Source organism: Equus przewalskii, chromosome 18 (genome assembly GCF_037783145.1).
Source record: "Equus przewalskii isolate Varuska chromosome 18, EquPr2, whole genome shotgun sequence".
NCBI lineage: Eukaryota > Metazoa > Chordata > Mammalia > Perissodactyla > Equidae > Equus > Equus przewalskii.
In genome coordinates this window covers 37,023,362-37,043,486 of record NC_091848.1, presented here as the reverse complement: position 1 = coordinate 37,043,486, position 20,125 = coordinate 37,023,362, and the positions used below count along the sequence as shown (strand labels likewise).

At 42.9% G+C, this 20,125-nt stretch overlaps 1 protein-coding gene and 1 long non-coding RNA gene across 39 annotated transcripts in view; one reads left to right on the top strand and one right to left on the bottom strand.

Moving 5' to 3' along the window:
* The window catches only part of KALRN (kalirin RhoGEF kinase), a 635,442-nt gene that overhangs the window by 248,838 nt on the left and 366,479 nt on the right, over nt 1-20,125 (top strand). For all 38 annotated transcript variants that reach the window (XM_070583665.1, XM_070583666.1, XM_070583679.1 and 35 more), the window contains one exon: nt 17,781-17,972. In XM_070583665.1, coding sequence (XP_070439766.1) covers nt 17,781-17,972 — 192 coding nt within the window. The remainder of the gene's footprint in view (nt 1-17,780; nt 17,973-20,125) is intronic.
* LOC139077128 (uncharacterized) lies at nt 354-7,481 on the bottom strand. Its single transcript, XR_011529447.1, has 4 exons — nt 7,281-7,481; nt 6,239-6,448; nt 2,300-2,400; nt 354-1,461 (listed from the first exon to the last, which is right to left on the bottom strand). It is a non-coding gene; the product is annotated as an uncharacterized lncRNA (long non-coding RNA).

Below are 20,125 nucleotides of genomic sequence, written 5' to 3'. Positions count from 1 at the left end.
ATGCTGGAAGAGTAAAGAATGCTATGAGAATATAATGAAAGGGCTCAGTTTAAATGAGGAGAGGTCAGGTACACTTTTCAATCAATAATCACTATTGTCTTAAAGCTCATTGTTCATTCATTGATCGTAATTAATGGTCTGTGAATTAATTCTATATGTACCAGAGAACTTAGAATTTAAAGAAGCCATAGGTATATTGTTTTGTAAATGAAAAGGATCAACTTATAATTTATCAGTTTTCTAAGTTTTGTTTTCATGTGTCTAGTTTTATATACTGGTTAAAGACCCAACTCCAGCTGAGGTAACCATTACTGAGAAATAATCGCCTATTGTTAAAGCATGGAAGAAAAGTCAGAAATTTCCTAAATTTTATTTATGAATTGGTACCAAGAAAGGCTATCAATTATTAACATACCAAGAGTGTAGGAGGGATACCCTACTGAGTATGGTAAGTGAGCAGTTCTGAAAGGAGATTGATCTTTGGCCTTTTGTCATAACATGTCTTTTGCAGTTCTCACTGGGGAATCCTATTCTTTTGATCTTCAAAAAATAAGCAATAATAATAATAACCCACCTACTAAACCCAGTAGGCAAATATTCTCTGGTTTCTTATAGTGCCTCAGAAAGTCAGGTTTCCTGAGCTCTCTGGGGGCCTCTTCTTTCTCCATTCTGCCTTCTGTTGTGGAAGCTTTTCTCGCAAATTCTCCTTCCCATGAGTGTGGCCTTCTCCTCTGATGGGCGTGTGGGCAGACGGAAGTAGGGTCAGGTCGTGATATGCAGCAGAACAATCGTGTAGCCACCCATGTTCTAGTTCTTCATGAAAAAGACACTCACAGGACTACATACAACATAACGCAGCCTTATTTACAATTTTAATTAGCTGGTTCTTTGGGGAAAAAAACAAATTGCTGGTGGTTTCTGTCTAGAGTTTTAAAATATGAAATGATACTCATTTTCTATTACAACTGTGAGGATTCACGTTAGTTATAACCATGTGCAGCTGGGCAGTGGGAATTCTGTCTGCTGCGGCATGGTTGGTGGCTGCTTTAATCCTATTAATTTGCTCACCAGAGGCGTAGATTGCCACTTGATGGTGTACAAATCAGACCAATTGCAGCAAAGCCTGTGGTTCTCTCTCTTTGTTTTGAGGGAAAGTTACAAATGGTAACACCAAGGAAAAGTCAGATCAGGTGCAAGAAAAATAAAGATTCTGAGGCAGATTTCCCGACCCCAATTTGAGAAGCCTTGCTCTGGGGTTCTCTGTCATCTTTGATTCTTGACAGCCTCAAATCAGATTCTGCAGCATTTCCCCACTCCTAAACAGGCAGCACTTCCCATAATGACGGTATTGCTAGATTTTGGGTATATACACACACACACACACACATTTGCTGTTGAGATGTTTAAGTAGCCAGTATTTGGCCCTACAATAGCTGCAAAGCCCCTTCATAGACATGAAACCTGTTAAAAAAAAAAAAAAGAAGAGATAATCTTATCTGACATGCATTAGTCTTTTTAGTACAGTGTTTTTCAAAGAATCATGGAGTGAGCTTGCTAAAAATGCAGATTTCTCTTTGGCTTCCACTCCAGTCCTAGAAAATCATAATCTCTGTGGGATGGGACCCCAGGAGTCTGCATTTTTGACATGTTCCACAGGTGATTTATATGCGTATTAAAGTTAGAGAACTGTTGTTCAGTGGAGATCTATAAGTAAAAAGTAGTCGCTCTCTAAAATAAAGCATCACGAGTTTTGAAAGACAGTCCACTTCCAGCATGACAGCATGGGGAGCTCTGCAGACCCGTTCTCCAGTGAAACTGGTGAAAATTATTTTAAAACAACCATTTAAAGTCTCTGGAAATGGTCCTAAGTGCATAGAGCAAATGAAACATTTATTCGAGAAAATCTACTAAAACTCAACAAGAACAGTGAGTCTGTGGTATTTGAACCAAGACCCACTCTCTCCCATCCCAGATTAATGAGATGGAAACTCCACTCCAGACTGGTGCAACCAAGAACACAGGGTCCCCTTCTGCCTCACCTCCCAGTTGAAGGATTATCTTCCCAGATGGGCAGTTCTTATGCTGCCCCAAGCTGCCTGTTGCTGAAGCTAAGTTCTGGGTGAATGTGGCCAAGAGGTGGGGACCCCTTCTTCTACCTAGCCCCCACTCATGGAACAAAGGCCGTACCATGGGTATAAAACTACTGAGAATTTTAGGGCTAAAATTGCCCTTGCTCCAGCTCCTAAGGCAGAGGTTCCATGCTGGGAGAAGGAAGCCAAAAAGATCTGAGGCTACTCACCCCCCCCACTGAGTCTTCAACTCCTAAAGTGAGGGTGTCACTCAGGGAAGCACATCATTTTCCATGACCCCAGCTCCAGAGCCACAGCTCAGAGATTTTGCCTGGGGATAGAAACAAACTATAAGACAGAGAGCTCCAAATCTTTTTCCGAAGCAACTGACTTCATTTGCAATATAGAATGGAGAAGTTCAAGCCAACAGCACTCTCAGAAATACCCTTGTAGGGGGCCAGCCCAGTGGTATGGTGGTTAAGTTTGCATGTTCTGATTTGGCAGCCTGGGGTTCACCAGTTCAGGTCCTGGGTGCAGACCTATGCACCACTTGTCAAGCCATGCTGGGGCAGGCGTCTCACATATAAAGTAGAGGAAGATGGGCACAGATGTTAGCTCAGGGCCAATCTTCCTCAGCAAAAAGAGGAGGATTGGCAGTGGATGTTAGCTCAGGGCTAATCTTCCTCAAAAAAAAAAAAATGCCCTTAGGAGATATAGGATAAACAGTAGGTGAGCTAGTTTGCCACAGAGAACTGGGGAAAGAGACCTTCTGGGGCCAGAGCAAATCTCAAATACTGACCTCAGGAACTATCCCTTCAAAGGAGCCTGAATTTGATGGAATAGGTCTATGGAACAATTTGTGTCCCAGGACGTGTTGAAACAATAGAGTAATCAGCTGGCAATTAGTGGAATTTAACAACTGGGTGTGGTTAGGGAAAGAGAAAGTTAGGGAGCACACTGCCAAGACTACTGTCATCCCAGGGTAACTGGGCATACCCTGTACCCTCTGCAGCATCAGAGGTTTCCCACCATGGAGGCTGAGTTAGAAATAGACTTTGCTAAAATAATCCACCAGTCACTAAACAAATAAGCAAGCAAATAACAATAACAAGCTCCAGAATTGGGGGACTATTACCCAGAGTTGCTGGAATATATTATCTAAAATGTCCAGTTTCCAACAAAAAATTGCAAGACATGCAAAGAAACAGAAATGTATGACTGGGGAAAAAAAAGAATTAAAGCATACACTGGAAAAAGCAGGCAACAGAAAATGCCTGTGAGAGCAACCAGATGTCAGATTTAACAAAGACTTCAAAGTAGCCATTATAAATATGTTAAAAAAAAAAAAAAAACTAAAGGAAACCATGAAAAAGTAAAGGACGGTATGATGACATCCAACAGACATTATCAGTAAAAAGATAGAAATTCTAAAAAAGAACTAAAATGAAATTTCAGAGTTGGAGAACATAATCACTGAAATGAAAAATTCACTAGAGGCGCTCAATGGTAGATTTGAATTGGCAGAAGAAAGAATTAGCAACCTTGAAGATAGATCAATAGAAATTATGCAGTCTGAAGAACAGAGGGAAAAAAGAATGAGGAAAATGAAAAGAGCCTCAGAAATATGTGGAATGCCATTAAATGTACCTTCATATGCCTAGTGGGAATGCCAGAAGGAGAGGAGAGAGAGAAAGGAACAGAAATAATATTAAAAGAAATAAGGGCTGAAGCCTTCCCAAATTTATTGAAAAACATTAATCTACACAGCCAGAATGTTCAAGGAAGTTGAAGTAGGATAAATGTGAAAAGATACACAAATAGACACATCGTAGTAAAAATACTGAAAGCCAAAGATGGGGGGAAAATCTTGAAAGCAGCAAGAGAAAAGGGACTTGTCACGAGAGAATCCCAATAAAATTAACAAGCCAATTTCTCATCAGAAACAATGGAGCCCAGAAGGAAGTTGAGTAACATTTTCAAAGTGCTCCAAGGAAAAAAAGTGTCAGTCAAGAATTCTATATCCAACAATGCTGTCTTTCAAAAATGAAGGTGAAGTAAAGATATCCCCAGATAAATAAATACTGAGAAAATGTATTGCTAGCAGACACACCTTATGAGAAATAATAAAAGAAGTTCTTTAGGATGAAAGCAAGTGACCCCAGACAGTAATTTTAATCCACATGAAAAGATAAAGAGCACCAGTAAAAGTAATTATGTAACTATAAAAGACAGCATAAGTGCAAATTTCTTCTTTCTTAACTGATTTAAAAATCCATTGTATAAAATAATATTTCTATAATGTATTATTGGGCCTATGACGTATAAAAATGTAATATATTTGCCAGTAACAGTACAAAAGAGGTGAGTGAGAGCAAAACTGTATTGGGCTAGAGAAATTATTCCAGATGGTAACTGGAATACACCGAAACAAATGAAAAGATCCAGAAATGATAAATAAGGAAGTTATATGACAAAAGCTATAAACATATGCTTACTCTGCTTTCTTGTTTCAATTTCTTTAAAAGACATAAAATTATAAAAAGTGATAATTATAACAATCTAATGTTGGGTTTGTAACATTTATAGATGTAATATGTATAATAACAATATCACAAAAAGTGGGGAAATGGAGTAAAGTGTATAAGAATAACATTTTTATATCTCACTGGAATTAAGTTAGTATACATCTGAAACTGATTCTGATAAGATGTTCATGGTAAGCCCCAGAGCAACAGCTAAGAAAATAACTCAAAAAATATAGTGAAAAACCAGTAAAGATATTAAATGCTAAAATATTCACTTAATGCAAAAGAAAGCAGTGTAGGAGGAATAAAAGTATACAAAAAGACGTTACATATAGAAAAAAGTAAAATGGCAGACATAAATCCAACTATATCAATAATAACATTAAATGTGAAAGAATTAAACAATCCAATCAAAGGTAGAGATTGTCAAACTGGATTAAAAAACCAAGATCCGACTATATCCTGTCTACAGGAGAAACACTTCAGATTAAAAAATTATAATAGATTGAAAGTAGGAGGATGGAAAAAGATATATGATGCAAACAGCTACCACAAGAAAGCCAGAGAGGCTACATTAATAACAGACTTTTAAATAGAGTTTAAAACAAAAAATGTTACTGGAGAAAAAGAGGAACATTTTGTAATGATAAAAGGGTCACTCCATCAAGAAGATATAAGACTCAAAACCATTGAATTGCATACTTGAAATAGGTGAATTGTCTGGTATGTGAATTATATCTCAATAAAACTTAACAAAAAGAAGAAGACAGCTGGAGAGAGGGTGTTATGTAAGTGGGTTCCCATGAGCTTTAAGATATAACCTTCTTAATGGTTAAAGAGAGTGACCATGGCAGAGTGTGGACACCAACCCTGGTGGTGTGAGCGAAGCTGAGGCAGGAGGATCTGGCTGCACCACTCAGCATTCACTCATTGGTGTATTTAACAACGTTTTGCTGTTTGTATTCTCTGTGCCTTTTGCTTGACACTGAGAACAGCAAGATCCACAAGACCCAAAGCTGTCTTCAGGGACCTTACAATTTAACTGTCCTCAAATTCACGTACCTAACGCAAAGAATTTTTCCCACTGGGATGTAAGCTCCTAAGGGCAGAGCTTTGTTTCATTCACACCTGCATCCCAGGACGTATAACAATTCCTGGTACCTAGTAGGTGCCTAATAAATGCTTGTATGAATAAGGCTATTGAGCATGCCACAGCATCTGTCACCAACCTGGAGCAGAGTTTGGGCAGCAAGGATGTAGAGGTGGTTTATGTGACAATTATATAACCTACATGAGGAGCCCTATAGAATGTGACTCCCACAGAAGCTGAACAACCACTGAAAAAACAGTGAATGAGAGCAGTGGCTTCCATCAGGGAACCTGAGGATGCTTACAAGGTCCCTAGGTGATTTCTACTGAAGTCCAGAAGCTACTGGATTGATGATCTTTCAAGTTCTACGTGACCCCAAGCATCTTTGTTTTTTGAGGTTCTAATCCTAAAGATGGAAGTAAAGCCACTAAAATGTGTGCCTCCCTGACAAGAATGAGTGTGATCCAATGTTTGCTGTTAACACTGGGATTCCTCCTGCAGGCCTTCCAGGGAAACCTGTACTTGTAAGATACCACACACTTGTATGCACTTACATGCACTTGTAAGATACGTGGATCACCAGCGGGACCCATTCTTGCTAAGCAAGTTGAACAGGATGCAGTGTTTGTATCTCCACAAACAGCCTTGTGGTGGAAATTTCCCTTTATTTCCAACTCAGTAGGAAAATCGGAGTTATGTTCTGATCTGCTCGGGATCCATTTATGATCCTTGCTCTTGGCGCCATTGTCAGCATTGAACTTGTCCTAGGAGACAGGACTGTGCTTTGAACGAAGCCCGATGAAGCTGGTGCCTGTGTCTAAGACAGCAGTCCTCCACCCTGGCTGCCCGCGAGTTCCCTGGGGAGCTTTGAACAAACACCACCTGGTCCCTACTGCCCTTGACTCTGATTTACCTGTGCTGGGGTGGAGCCCAGGAAGTCTGTACAAGGTTGAGAACCAAATTGAGAATGACTGGTCCAGGGTGAAGAGAATAAGCCAACTGACATTTGCCCTGGGGTCAGACTCTAAAGCTACCGGATAATTAGCCCGTGGAATTGGAGGTGAGGACTTCCCTCCAAGGTCAGGAGTATCCTGGGAGAAAGTATCTGTCTTTACTCCCTGCTCCTTGCTACCCACCAGAACCTTTCTAAGGACCCCATTTTCCTTGACCCACTGATTTCTAAGCAGCCATGTTTTGGGGATTTGCTCCTATTCAATCAAGAGACATAGGGAAGCCCCCTGACCCTGGTACACAATGCCGGCTCCCTTTGCCTGCGGCCCAGTCACCTGGCCTGGGTCCCTTCTGAAAGGCTTCTTTGAGCTGCTCTGCAGGGCTTGGCTGGCCACTCAGATTCCTGACTCGTGGCTGGCACTGGCCTGGTTCAGCCTTCTATCTTGATCATACACCTCCCTCTAGGCCCCAGATTTCTCTCCTCTTCTCTCTAACTCCTGGTTCTGTGCCCACAGCCCTGCTACCTCTTTTCTGGTTTTGATTCACTGCTCTCTGGGGCCTCTGTCAGTATGTTCCTTGCCCTTAGGTTATTCTCTGTGCCCTCTTGGTGTGTACCCCCTGAGCCTTGTTGCTCAGTTTACTCACCCACTTTTATGCACTCACATGCAGCCAGTGCCTGCTCTCTGCCAGGTCTGCAGCTGCCAAGGAGTTAATTTGTCTGAAATTCAGCCAAAGCTGACTCATGCCTCTTCTTTGAGGTCTCCTGGAGCCAAATGAAAGGCATGAAATGGTCTGTGAAACCTGGCACGTCAGATGAGATAATGTCCACAAAAGGGCTTACGCTATAAAGCACGACACAAATATGAAGCGTGGATCATAATTGGCAGCAACGTTGTGTATGCTATTCTAGGATGTGGGTAGTGGCGGGCCAGGAGTGCCAGAGGACGGACAAAAACTGATCAAGGACATACAGGCGGGATGTTTACAAATCAGGACTTTCGAGAATGAGAGGTCAGGGCCAGTGTGGCAGATGGGGAGGGAGCAGTACAAAAAACAGAGGTCAGAGTGCATGACACAGCCAGAGGCCCGAAAATGAGGAAGAGCTGAAAGGATTCCATCAGCAAGTCCTTTTGGCTCTACCTTTAAAATATATCCAGAAGCTGCCACTTGTCACCACCTTCACACCCACCACCCTGGTCCAAGCTGCCTTCAGCTCCTGCCTGGACTGCTGCAGTAGCTCCTACCTTGTTCCCTGCTCCCACCTTTGTTCCCTTACAGTCCACTCTCAACACGACAGCCCGAGTGATCCTGCCCAAAGTAAGGTACATCGCACAGGCCGCTCCTCCACTCAGAATGCTTTCATGTCTTCCTGTCCCTCTCAGGATAAAAGCTGAAGTCCCTTCCCCTGGCGTATAAGGCTCCACGTAGTCTGGAGCCCAGTTACCTCTCAAATCTCAGCCTCTGCTACCTGCTCATCCGTTCCAGTCACCCTGGGCTTCCTGCTGTTTCTTCAACCCACCACGGTCATTCCTGCCTTGTGGTCTTCACCCCTGCTGTTCCCTCTACCTGGAGCCTCTTCCTGCCGATGGCCACATGGTTCACTCTCTCACCATTCAGGGCTGTAGTCATGTGTCACCCCTGACTTCTCCATCTTAAGTAGTGCTTCCCAGCCCCATCATGCTCTATCCTTTTCCCAGCTGTATTTTATACAGTATTGAAATGAGAATTATATAGCAAATATTTATTAACTTATTGTCTGACTCTTCTACTAAAATGTGAGCTCCGTGAGCATAGGAATTGTCTGTCTTGTTCCCTGCTTGCACAGTGCCTTGCATTGTTGAGTGAATGGTTGAATAAACAAATAGGATAGCAGATTTAAGACTCTAGCAATAGGGCAGGATATCAATTAAAGGGACAGAGTTGCCTTAATCTTGAGATTTCCTGTGGTTCTGTGGATACAGGGACCTATTCCTTGGGGTAACTGGCTTTGGGTTTATAGGTGGAGATTATTGCTCCAAGGAGGGAGAGGGCAAGAGAAGTCCACCCGCCAGCCTCCTGCTCATTCTGGAGCTGGGCTATTCTGGGAATTCTAAGGGCAAGACAGGGGGCCCAATGAGGAGGCTTCAGAGGTGTAGAAATTTGTATTGAATTCTCTCTCCAGGGGTCCAGTTTCTCTGGGATATAAGTCTTTGAATCTTTGGGAGAAATTTCTCTTCATCATCTCCCCTCTCCCTTGAGGGACAGCCTTGGCCAGGCCAAGTGCTTTCACATTTATGGCAAAGTAAGACAGCATGGTGGGAAGGAGCATGGGCACCAGGTGCTGACCGTGGCTCTGTGGTTCCTTCCTACTTGTGCGATCACAGGCAAGTTATTTCAGTTTCTCAGAGCCTCACTGCCCTGTCCATAAATGGAGAATAATGAATGTGCCTTTGCCAGAGATGTTGTCAGGATGGGGTGTGATCATGCATTTCAGGCACAGCATTTGGCACAGTATTATGCTTGGCAAATGTTTAGCTATTACTGTTGTCACGGTCAAGAAATAGTTCTTCTTGTTCAGAGTTCCCATCTAGAGCTTCTCAAACCTTAACGCGCATACGTATCACTTGGAACAATCTTGTTAAAATGCAGATTCTGATTTAGAAGGTTGGGAAAGGCCTGAGATTCTGCGTTTCCAACAGCTCTCAGGTTTGTGGTGATGCCACAACCAAGCTCTGATTAGCCAGGTCCTACAGGAGAAAAGGCTGGGGGGTAAGATACTGGGGAATGTATTTCCCTGAAGTCATAGCCTCTGATTCCAACCTTAAAGGCAGCCTGAAATTACTGCATCCTGACCCAGAAGAGCTGCCTTGTTCCCAACCCCTTTCCCCACTGGTGTCTCTGAATCTGATCCCAGCTGTACCCACCCGCACCTACCATTTCAGTTCTGCAACAATGCCTCATACAAAGACGCTCACCCCTGCCAAGGAAGTTTCACTCAGAGCTGAGAAAGGAGAGAAAGAGGGGCTTCTCTTTAATTTAAATCTGCTCCTGGGTTTCCTTGGCCCTTGGACATATGGCCAGGCACTTGTTTTCATGGATGCTTAATGGTTTGTAAAGCAATTGCTGGAGGAAACATTGCTACAGCAAGCCAGGGGAGACAGACAGAGGGATTCCTGGGCCAATGTTATCTTTGCTGAGCATTGGGGCTGCTCCAGCTCCTTTCCTCTCTCCGCCCAACAATGACAGATGGCTTCCACATGGTTTGACCTACTGTTTGGCCAGACCTAACCAGATAGTCATCCATCAGCTGCCCTGTTTGGCCCCGTACAGGGCACCCTGTGGTTTGTGGGAGGCAGAAGTTGGAGGTTTCATTTAGAGCTCATCACATCTTACAGCTGTTGGAGGAGAGTTTCAAGCATGGACAGTTCTTATTCCAGATGTTACTATCCCAGTGTCCATATGTTTTGAGGTGGGATCAGCAGGTTTACATGGTAATGTTAAACTAATTAATCATAAACTGATGGTTTAACAGCTTCAGGACCCAAAGTGGGTTTGGTACTAGCAAAGATGTAAGCAGTACATATGGTATTATTAAGCTGGAAAAAGGAGGTGAGGTTCAGCTTTTTCCATTGCTTTGGCATGATTTCTTTATTTTCTTACTGATATTAAACGTTACTCATGAAGCCTCTGAAAACTGTATGGGAAAATCTCCAAACACTTCTCATGGCTCTCTTTGAGTGTGACAAAACAAAAACTTAAATTAATATAAGCTGCAGGGCATGAGAAAAAGGTAGCTATAAACAGAAGGATCATGCACACTAGGAATCAGGAGGCCTGGGTCTAGTCTCAATTTGCCCCTCTCTTTGTGACTTTGAACACACCACTTGATTGATTTAACAAATTTTTAAACACCTACTACATGGATTCAAGAAATGTCTGGGGGTTTTTTTGTTTGTTTGTTTGTTTGTTTGGTGAGGAAGGTTGGCCCTGAACTAACATCTGTTGCCAATCTTCCTCTTTTTACTTGAGGGAGATTGTCCCTGAGCTAACAACTGTGCCAGTCTTCCTCTATTTTATATGTGGAACGCTGCCACAGCATGGCTTGATGAGCAGTGTGTAGGTCCGTGCCTGGGATCCAAACCTGCAAACTCCAGGCTGCTGAAGCAGAGTGTGCAGACCTAACCACTATGCAACCAGTCTGGCCCATGGGGTTTTTTTTAAACTGTAAAATGAGATTATTACATGAACGTGGCTCCTTAAAACCCTTAAATAAAGTATATTTGTATCTGTTTCCTTATTAAAGCAGTATTTGCTCATTAAAACTTGCCTATTTCACTGTTAGTAAATTGTGCCTTACTTAAAAAAAAAAAATTTACTAAGGTAAAAAGAGGTAGAGAAATTTGAGTAATTAAAGCTTTCATGGAATGCAACCTAACCAAATCCATTAAAATTAAAAATACATTAAAATAATTTTAAAAACTAAAAAATATTTATAATATCAAATCTATTAAAATTAAAAATACTCCACAACCTGTAGCATTAACTGTAGAGGAAAAAAAAATAAGAAAAAACAAAAACTAGAAACGACTTTTGTGTCTCAATAAAAAAGAATAAGTTTGATAAAAGTAGAAGATAGAACATAAATTTTCCCTTAGCTCCATCACCTGCAGACGTCTGATGTTTTGATGTATTGACATCAATGGCAAGAGAAAGGGCTAGGGGATAAAATATGGTGTATTTCCTCAGTATAGTTTTAAGACCATTTTTATTAATTAAAATTATTAAAAATATATATGTCAAAATTATTTTTTAAAGCGTCTCTATGCACAGGAGAATTGAGATGAGAAAGAGACCTTGAAGGAAAGCTCCCACCACCACGCATAGCTGGTACAAAATAAGCGTTCAATAGCTGATGACATCTGGGTGTGCGTCCCCGGTACGCATGGTGTTTTTCTCAGCTGAGGTTGTACTGCTTAGAGTGCTTTGGTATTTTGCATTTTGATTTAACATCCGGTTTTCATTTGACCTGAAAGGTTTCGCTGAGTACCTTAGCCCTTGGCCGGTTGTTTTACCGGCTTTCCTTTCTTGACTTTTGGATTTGGAGAGTCAAGGTCTCCAGGGCTTGTCTGAGGACTGAGCCCGTTTCAGGAGAGGCCCCTACGTGGTGGTCGTGCCTCATTTCTTGCGGTGATCTGACAGGTCACAGCTTCCGTTTTCATCATCGTAATTTAAAAGCTGCAGCCCCATTAACTGGAAGGGAACTGAGAACCCCATGTTTAGGAGTCATTCTTCACAGAGATGAGACAGCTCTTCAGTGACTCCCCTCTGCTCTCTGGAGGTGAAGATGAGAAATGTCGCCCCTGAACAACAAAGTGGGGGGTCCTCCCACCGGGCCTGGGAGGAGGCTTCTGCTACATCTCCAAGATGGTCAGTGATAAGGAGAAGGATCTGTTCCATTGTATGAGGACAAGACAGTCCCACTTCTGGGTGCTCTGGGTGTGGCTAACACATGCCAAGGTAGTGGAGATGCCTTAAGAAGGTGATCCCAAAGACAGAGACCTCAGTTGTTCCAACTTAAGATATGGCAGGACACAGTGTTGAAAGAGCATGGCTCGCAGAGTGAGTCACTGTCTGATTCTGAATTCCCTGATCTCTTTGGGTCAATGAAAGACCTGTGGACAATTGGGGCCCCGGGCCTTTGAATCCTAGGGCAAGGGCATCTGCCAGCCGAGCTGGTGTGGTGTGCAGGGCAGTGGCCTGACAAGCAGCTGCAGCTGCTGCAGGGCTGGGCACATGTGACAGGCTCTTGTGGAAAGGGACCCTTCCCCAGGAATAGTAGTGAACATTGTGGCAGGCTCTTTGTGAAATACAGTGGGACTTTGGACTCTTGTTGGAATATTTGCCTCGTGTTGAAGTAGTTGATAGATTTTTCTTTGCGTTGTGCTTTTTACTAATACTTTGATTTGGTCTGCACTTCGTTTGGAGAGTTAACATGGTCTGCTGGAACCGGATGAGGGAAAAGATAGGACGTTCATGGAGTTATCAGTTACGTGCCAGGCAATGGACTGGATGCTTTCTGTTATCTCACATAACCACAGGGGAGAGTTTCTGATTCAGGGTGGGGACCCATGACCACAAGAGTGTAAGATTCACCCCTGCTTTTAGGAGCAAAGTGAATGGGATTCAGATAACACACACACAGCAATCATCTGCTCTTACAATCAGCCCCGGACACAGAGCTTAAGTTTCCAAAATGATAGCTTCCATCAAATGATTATTTCTGGAAGAGCCAGTATCCCTTTCTAAGTGTACCACATCAGAAACCTCATAAAGGAGAAAATTCAGCTGGGTTTTTAAATGGAAAGTTGTCATTATCTTGCATGTTTTTGTAGTCAGTCTGGGCAGCCAGGAACTAGGGTCAAGTGAGAACCTTCAGCAGAGCTGAAAACTCTCATCAAGATTCTGCCGTAGTTCTTTCGGGAGATTGACTCTGCTCCGTTGATTTCAGTTAATCACAGCTGGAGACAAGGCCTTGGGAGAAGGGGCCATCCATTCTGTGATCTCCAATTAATGAATGAAATGAGAAAACAGAGAATTTTGTAGGCAACAAAAGTGAGGGCAGAGTATAAATTTAGAGGGGTTTGAGTTAGTGAGATTTTGCTGGAATTTAGTTATTTTTTCCATCTGTAACCAAAATGATGGGAGGAGAGCCTTTGGGAGCAGGTAGGATGGGGTGGATGATGCAAACCATTCTGCAAGCACCTTGCGTTCTGTAAGGTAGATTGTGTTTGCATCTTGGACTGTGTCGTTCTTTGGATAATGATGATAATAATAGTAGCACATATGTGGGAAATTTAAATTAATAAAGCAGCTTTGAGGTAAGGGTTTAAGAAGACACTCATTGTTAGTCATGCTGTTCACTTCCAACCAGGGAAGCTGGTTAGTCTAGGCAGCTCCTCTCAGGCGAAGGGGCTGAACAGGAAGGCAGAAGGGAGCAGCTGGCCCTTGGTCACCCAGCTCCAGCTGTGGCCCTCACCTGACAGGGCAGAGGGCAGAGCCAGGATGAGACTGAGGCATATGGAAAACCGAGGCTGGGCTATGTGTACCTCTGGGATAGGCAGCACTCCTCTCTCTGGCCTCACTCTATGCACACTTCCCCTCACCAACCCTTTAGCACATAGAGCAGTCTTTTAAAAGCATAAGTCAGATCCTTTCACTCTTTTGTTTAAAACTTTCCCATTGCGCATGGACACTTGAAAGCTTTGCATTCTCCTTGTTTCTTCAGTTTATGCCCCACCTCCTCCATAGAAGGGGGTCTGGAGAGGGGAATATAGTCAGTGTTCCCCCAGGCTCTGAAAGTAAGACAAAAGAGACCTGTGACCTCCTGACCTTTCTACATCCCATCTTGGTGCCCTCCGTAAACAGAGAACGCACCTAGAGGTCTGGGTTATATGGAACTGACACTGCTTCCTTGAAAATGGAATGTCTTAGGTCATTTAGTTCAACTCTTCCATTTTACAGATGAGGAAACTGAGACACAGAGGAGTGAAGTGACATCTTAAGTGAGTATCAGAGCTGGACCAGAACTCATGTTTCCTGACTCCTGGCCCAGTGACTTTGATGCCCTTGAATGATGGACAGCTTGGCAGATGGAAGGGCATTTAAGGCTGGTAGGGAAGAATGGCAGAGCCGGGCAAATGAGAGGGAGGCGAGGGAGCAGCTGGTAGGAAATGGAAAGGACATAATGAGTCAAAATATCCATTCCTGCTGATCATGTCCCCAGGACAAACATGACTCCAAAATGGTCTTTGACAGAGTCATAAACAGTAACACAGAAGAACCCCATGGGTGGATTGACCCAACACCATGACATGTCATTGTGCCAATGGCTAAGCACCCCTATTTATTCAGACACTTAATCCAGCTCTTCAACCTTGCTCTTTCCTTCTAAGTCATTTGAGACCTGCTCTGCCTTTCCTCTCTTGTCATTTTGTTTGTGGCTGCAGTTTAGAATCTATCTGCTCATTGGTCTCAGATTTTTGGCTGAAGGAAAATGAAGATGATGATGATGATGAACTGGAGCAATGTGACTTGCCTGCAGTGCTTTGCTACTCCAACAAGGGGCTGTAGAGAAGAAGAGTGAGCAACTTCATGAGTCAACATTATATTTATCCCTCTATTGTGAGGAATACTGCCTCTGCTTCTTTTGTGAAGCATAATCATTTGTTAGTTTTAGTGAGGCATTTCTCTGCCCACTGAAAAGGAAACAAAAAGGCGTTTACTGTGCTAGTCTCTAGCATGTGAAATGTAAGCCATGGTCTTTTTTTGTTTGTATTGTTTTTAGCTTTCATTTATGATCATAGGATTAAGGGTGGAAGGGGACCTTGGAGTTCCGCCAGCCTCACCACCCCCTTCTGTGTAGGAAGCCTCTTCCCCACATCCCTGCCGGTGGTTCAGATCCCTTCCCTCTGCATCCCGACAGCGAGTTGCCTCCAACTCTGTCAAAACACTGACTTCATTTTGCTTTAAATTACAGTTATTTTGAGGACTTTTCTTAAGTCTCAGCTGTGAGACCCTGAGGGCAGGAATTCTGTCTCATTCTTCTTTGATCTCCCACAGCCCCCAACACAGAGCCTGGCCCGCTCTCCGTAAATATTTGAATGAGTGACAAGGTGTTAACAGCCTCCAGAGGCAGTTAGACATCTCTAATAGCTAGAGAATTCTTCCTAAAAGTGAGCAGAAATACGCCTCCCTGTGTTTCCTGTGGGGAGAGAATGTAAACAGGTGGTGATGACAGAGGGCTGGGCATCCATAAGATGTCCATGAGGGACAGGCTAGTGCCCTGCTCTTACTGCTTTTCTTGCTTCCCATCTGGCCAAAGCACACAAGGGCTTTCACAGGACTGGAAAACCCAACGACCCTATATAGATCTGGATAAATGTGGGGGGGAGGGGGGGGTTTCCAGGATTTGAATCCAGTTTGGAAGAACAGCTATATCAGACGCTGTCAACGTCCCACCCGAATCCCCTCAGCCCACCCTGAAGATCATCTGCAGATGGTTCCCATGTACAGTGACAGCTTCCTGGGTTTCTCTGCCCGTGGTCACTCTCTGACCTGGGGAGTGTGTGCTTGACCTGTGTGTCGGTCGGGCTAGAGATGCCAGGGAGTTACTCCAAGAGGGACCTTCAACCATGAGCCGTGAGACTTGGTGCATAAATACCCTAGATTCCTCACCTCCCAGAGGACAGCTCAGTGGTGTTTTCTACACAGTCTCTCCAAAGGTCTCAGTAGGAATGACACCTGGTCGCTCATGCAGCACCCCATCAATGAACACATCCTGTATTCATTTTCCTCCCTTTCCTCTTTGACTTCCTCACTCCCTTCCTGGGATCACACCCAAATTGATGATTTGCCCCAAATCCTTGTCTCAGGGTCTCTTTTAGTGGGAACCCAAAATAAGACAATGACACAAGCAGGAAATTTAGGGGAATTTCTAAATGTTATTCCCTTAGAAGACAGAACTATTGAAATCAGTACCTACCCTTTTCCTCCCTTTTCTTTCCCTTTATTTCTAAGCGCAGAGTTGGTTTTTCTATCCATTTTATAAATAGAGTTTAATTTTAAGTAGAATTTATGTCCTAACTCAGAAGGCAGGGCTGGTAATAATTCTTGAATCTTTGAAGGATAGTTGTTTCAAATAACAAGAGTCATAATGTTCTAGCTTTATTAAAGAAATGGACTGCGTCAGAAAGGTCTCAGGCCAGACTAAAGAAAGAGATTACACGTGGGGGTCATTAGACATCAGGATGGATTTGTGTTCAAGCACTTCGCTTCACCTTTTAAACTTACACAGAGACCTTTTAAATGAAGAGAAACCTTATCAACCTGGCTCAGGTTTGGGATGGAGTACTTGATGTCGGGAACAGCGAAGATGAATGGGGACCACGAGGGAAGAGGGAAAGAAAAATAAAGAACCTTCATTAAACTGACCCAATATTAATGAACTACTCCTGAGCTAATAGAAGCAAGAGAAAATGCTATAGCTGAAGAGTATTTATCATCATTTGAGGAGATTTGTAACAAAGAACGAAGGTGTGCAAGCCACCTGCCACCTAATCCTTCTTCGGGCAGACATTGTGTGGTTCAGAAAAGCTCCCCGTGGCTGCCACAATATTACTTGATTGTTTTGACACCTCAGACAGTTACTTGGAGGTAGCAGCTAAAAATAACCATGCTCAGTACTGTCTTGTGTTTGTGAGGTTTTTCTTTTGTCTTGTTCCTTCCTGGAGAGTTTTCTGCTGGCCTAGTAGGAAACTACACACATGTCAGGAATTTTTAATTGGCAATCAAAGATGGAAATGAGTGTAAACAAAACAAAAGATAAAAGGAGTCAGCAGGGCCAGGAGAGCCCCACCGATGATGCTTTTTAGGGGTACCCACAGATACTTTTTTGGGGTCAGGTGCAGAAATTTTCCTAAGTCAAGCAAGGATGAGAAAGGGCTCCACAGGTCTTATTTTTAGCATGGGAAAATGTTGTGACTTCAAATGTTCTCTTTATTTAAAGTGACTGATGGTCAGTGCCCCAGCTTTTTGCGGGGGATAGGGGGAGGCGGGGATGGCAAAGTCTTCACTTGGTGATAGGAAGATGTGTAGTTATCCTGTGACATGTGCCCTTTGCCCTCTTTGATGAGTACCGCTGCCCTTTTGTAGGTAGCAGTGATGCCCTGGGTACAGCTCTGTCCTGAGCAAGAGAGGTGCCTTTGCCTCCTCCAGCTTTTGTCCTAGTCTGAGCCGTTGCTTCCAGAGAGTAATTTGAAGTACCATGCTGTCACCTTGGCATGAACTCATAAGATGATTGTGAGGATTACTAAGGGATTCCATGTATAGTGACTGCATTCATGTGCGTTAATAGTTGGCACAAAGACTATGCTGGTCCCCAGAATGAAAGGTCTCAGTTACTGTACCAGCTATCTATTGAAATTTTATGTCAGAAACAAAGACTTCTGTTGGGCCAAAAATGGATGCACGAGTGTGGCCTATACCAGCCTCTCTCATACTTTTTGTTTTGGGTAGCCTCCTTCCCCAAATACTCACCCACCGCAAAAGTACTCAATGGACGCCTCTTCAGCCTGCCCCACTAAGCACTCCCTCTCCTTTGCTTCCCAGAATGCCTATGTCAACATCAACCGCATCATGTCCGTGGCTTCCCGCCTCTCTGAGGCTGGTCATTATGCCTCACAGCAAATCAAGCAGATTTCCACGCAGCTGGACCAGGAGTGGAAGAGCTTTGCAGCTGCCCTGGACGAACGCAGCACCATCCTTGCCATGTCTGCGGTATTCCACCAGAAGGCTGAGCAGGTGAGGCCTAGGGAACTGCTGTGGCTGCTGTTGGTGGGAAGGGTGGATGGGCAGGGGAAGGGCAGGGTGGGTGTGCATACGCATTCGGTAGAGAGCCCCTCCTCTCTTTTTGAAACACTGAAGACCCTCTGAGTAGTTGCAGCAATACCCCATGTTCCACCACTTTCCTGGCCCCTGTGTACACAAAGAAACATTGGTAAGTCATGGGGGTTTGTTTAACATCCAAACAAGGAGGAACCCAGAGCCTGTTTATATTCTGCTTGGCAGTTTAGTGTTGTGTGTGCATGTGTGTGTTGACTCTCTGCTTAGTTTGTATTCCCTGAGCATAGACCAAAGAGGGGAAACTAAATTGATCACTGAGTGCTGAGAGCAGGGGGAAGCTAATTTTACGTGAAGCATTTGCTATGATAGTAATAATGTAATAATAATAAAATGGATGGAAATAATAATAATTTGTTGCCATTCTTTTACTGACATTGGCCAGTGACATTACTAACCCCTTTTACAGAGAGGAGCACTGAAACTTGGAGAGATTCAGTGAGCTGCCTAAGATCCAGTGGTTGGAGCTGCTCCAACCAGCTCATGGAGAGCTAACTTAAATTTTCAGGCATTTTGTGAGTTAGTTGTTAAACATAGCCATTACTTAAAATTAAATTATATAAACTTACATTAACTATGTCATATTAAAAGCAAAGGTAATAAATACTCAAAACCCATCGCTCCCAATTATTTTACTACATTTTACTATTACCTATGTTCTTGAGGTTATTTATATCTATTTATCTCTATGGTGCAAATACTATACAGTGTGGGCTACTGATCATCTCTTCCCAACTCCATATTCTGTGATGTCACGTGGGTAGCTTGAAATAGACCAAGGTGGACATTTTACACCATGGAAGTCAGCAAATGCTACAAACCAGGGCTTGATTTATTATTTCATTGATTGTTATAAAGTCTTAAGGCAATGAAGGAGAAAATATTTAAAAATGCAGACTAAACTTAAAAATGTGTCCTCTCTGTAGCTGTTACATTGTGAATAGCACACAAAATTGAGGAAATATTCTTCTGATATTCAAACACTATTATTCCATTCAGCAAAGAAATCACTCACATCACTGATGAAGGAGTAACGTTCTGACATGGGTCTTCAGATATTTTTCACTTTTGTCTTACACCTTAACATAAGTGAAAATATAACCAGCTTTTGTGTTGGAACTATATAAATTTGTCGTTTGCAGACAAAAGCATCCTGTGAGAATCAACTGGCTAAATGGAATTTATTATAAGGAGCATTTTATCTGTTATTATTCTTTGTAAATTATGTGCTATACATCCTTTATATCAGTAAAATTTTTAGTACACTGTATATATACTTTATGTGTACATACACACAAACATACATGCACATATATATGTATACATATATATGCTGGTTATTAAACATTTTCTAACACACAACTGTGAAAATCACACAATCTATGGGCAGCTAGGATTTCAACCTAGGTGTGTCTAACATTGAAGCCTGTGGTCTGAACCTTTAAATCTCTTTCTTTGTCTGACATTTGGGTAGCTCACAGATAACGGAGAGTCAGACACCAGATCATACTTTAAATCTCTCCCTCTGTTACCTCTCCCTCTGTTACATGGAAGGCACATGGGATAATTGAAAGAGTCTAGGCTTTGAGGCCAGACACATGTAAGTTCTAATCATTAACTCTTAGGCAAGTCACCTTACCATTCTGAGCTTGTTTCCTCATCAATGTGGGGACAGTCATAAAGCTCACAATGCTATTGTAAGGATTAGAGATGGGGCACATAAGGTGCCTAGTGTGCTTTTTAAGGGGTAGACATTATTACTGTAGGTATTTGTTCAACATGGTATCCTAGCATCTCTGTGTTTCCTCCACCTGTGTCTGTTTCCACCTGAGACCTTCCCAAAGAGTGAAATACCATGTCATAAGTCAGGGGCAGCCCTACGTATTGAGAGGATTCTAGCCCTGTTTTTTTTTTTTAAGGGTGATGGTGGTAGTGAGTGATAGTGACTGGTTCATTCTTAGGGCCATGAGAATATTCGTGTCTAATCTCTTGTTCTTTCTTCAACCCTATTGCTTACACCCTTTATTCAGGGTTCATCAAGATTGTCAAGGGAG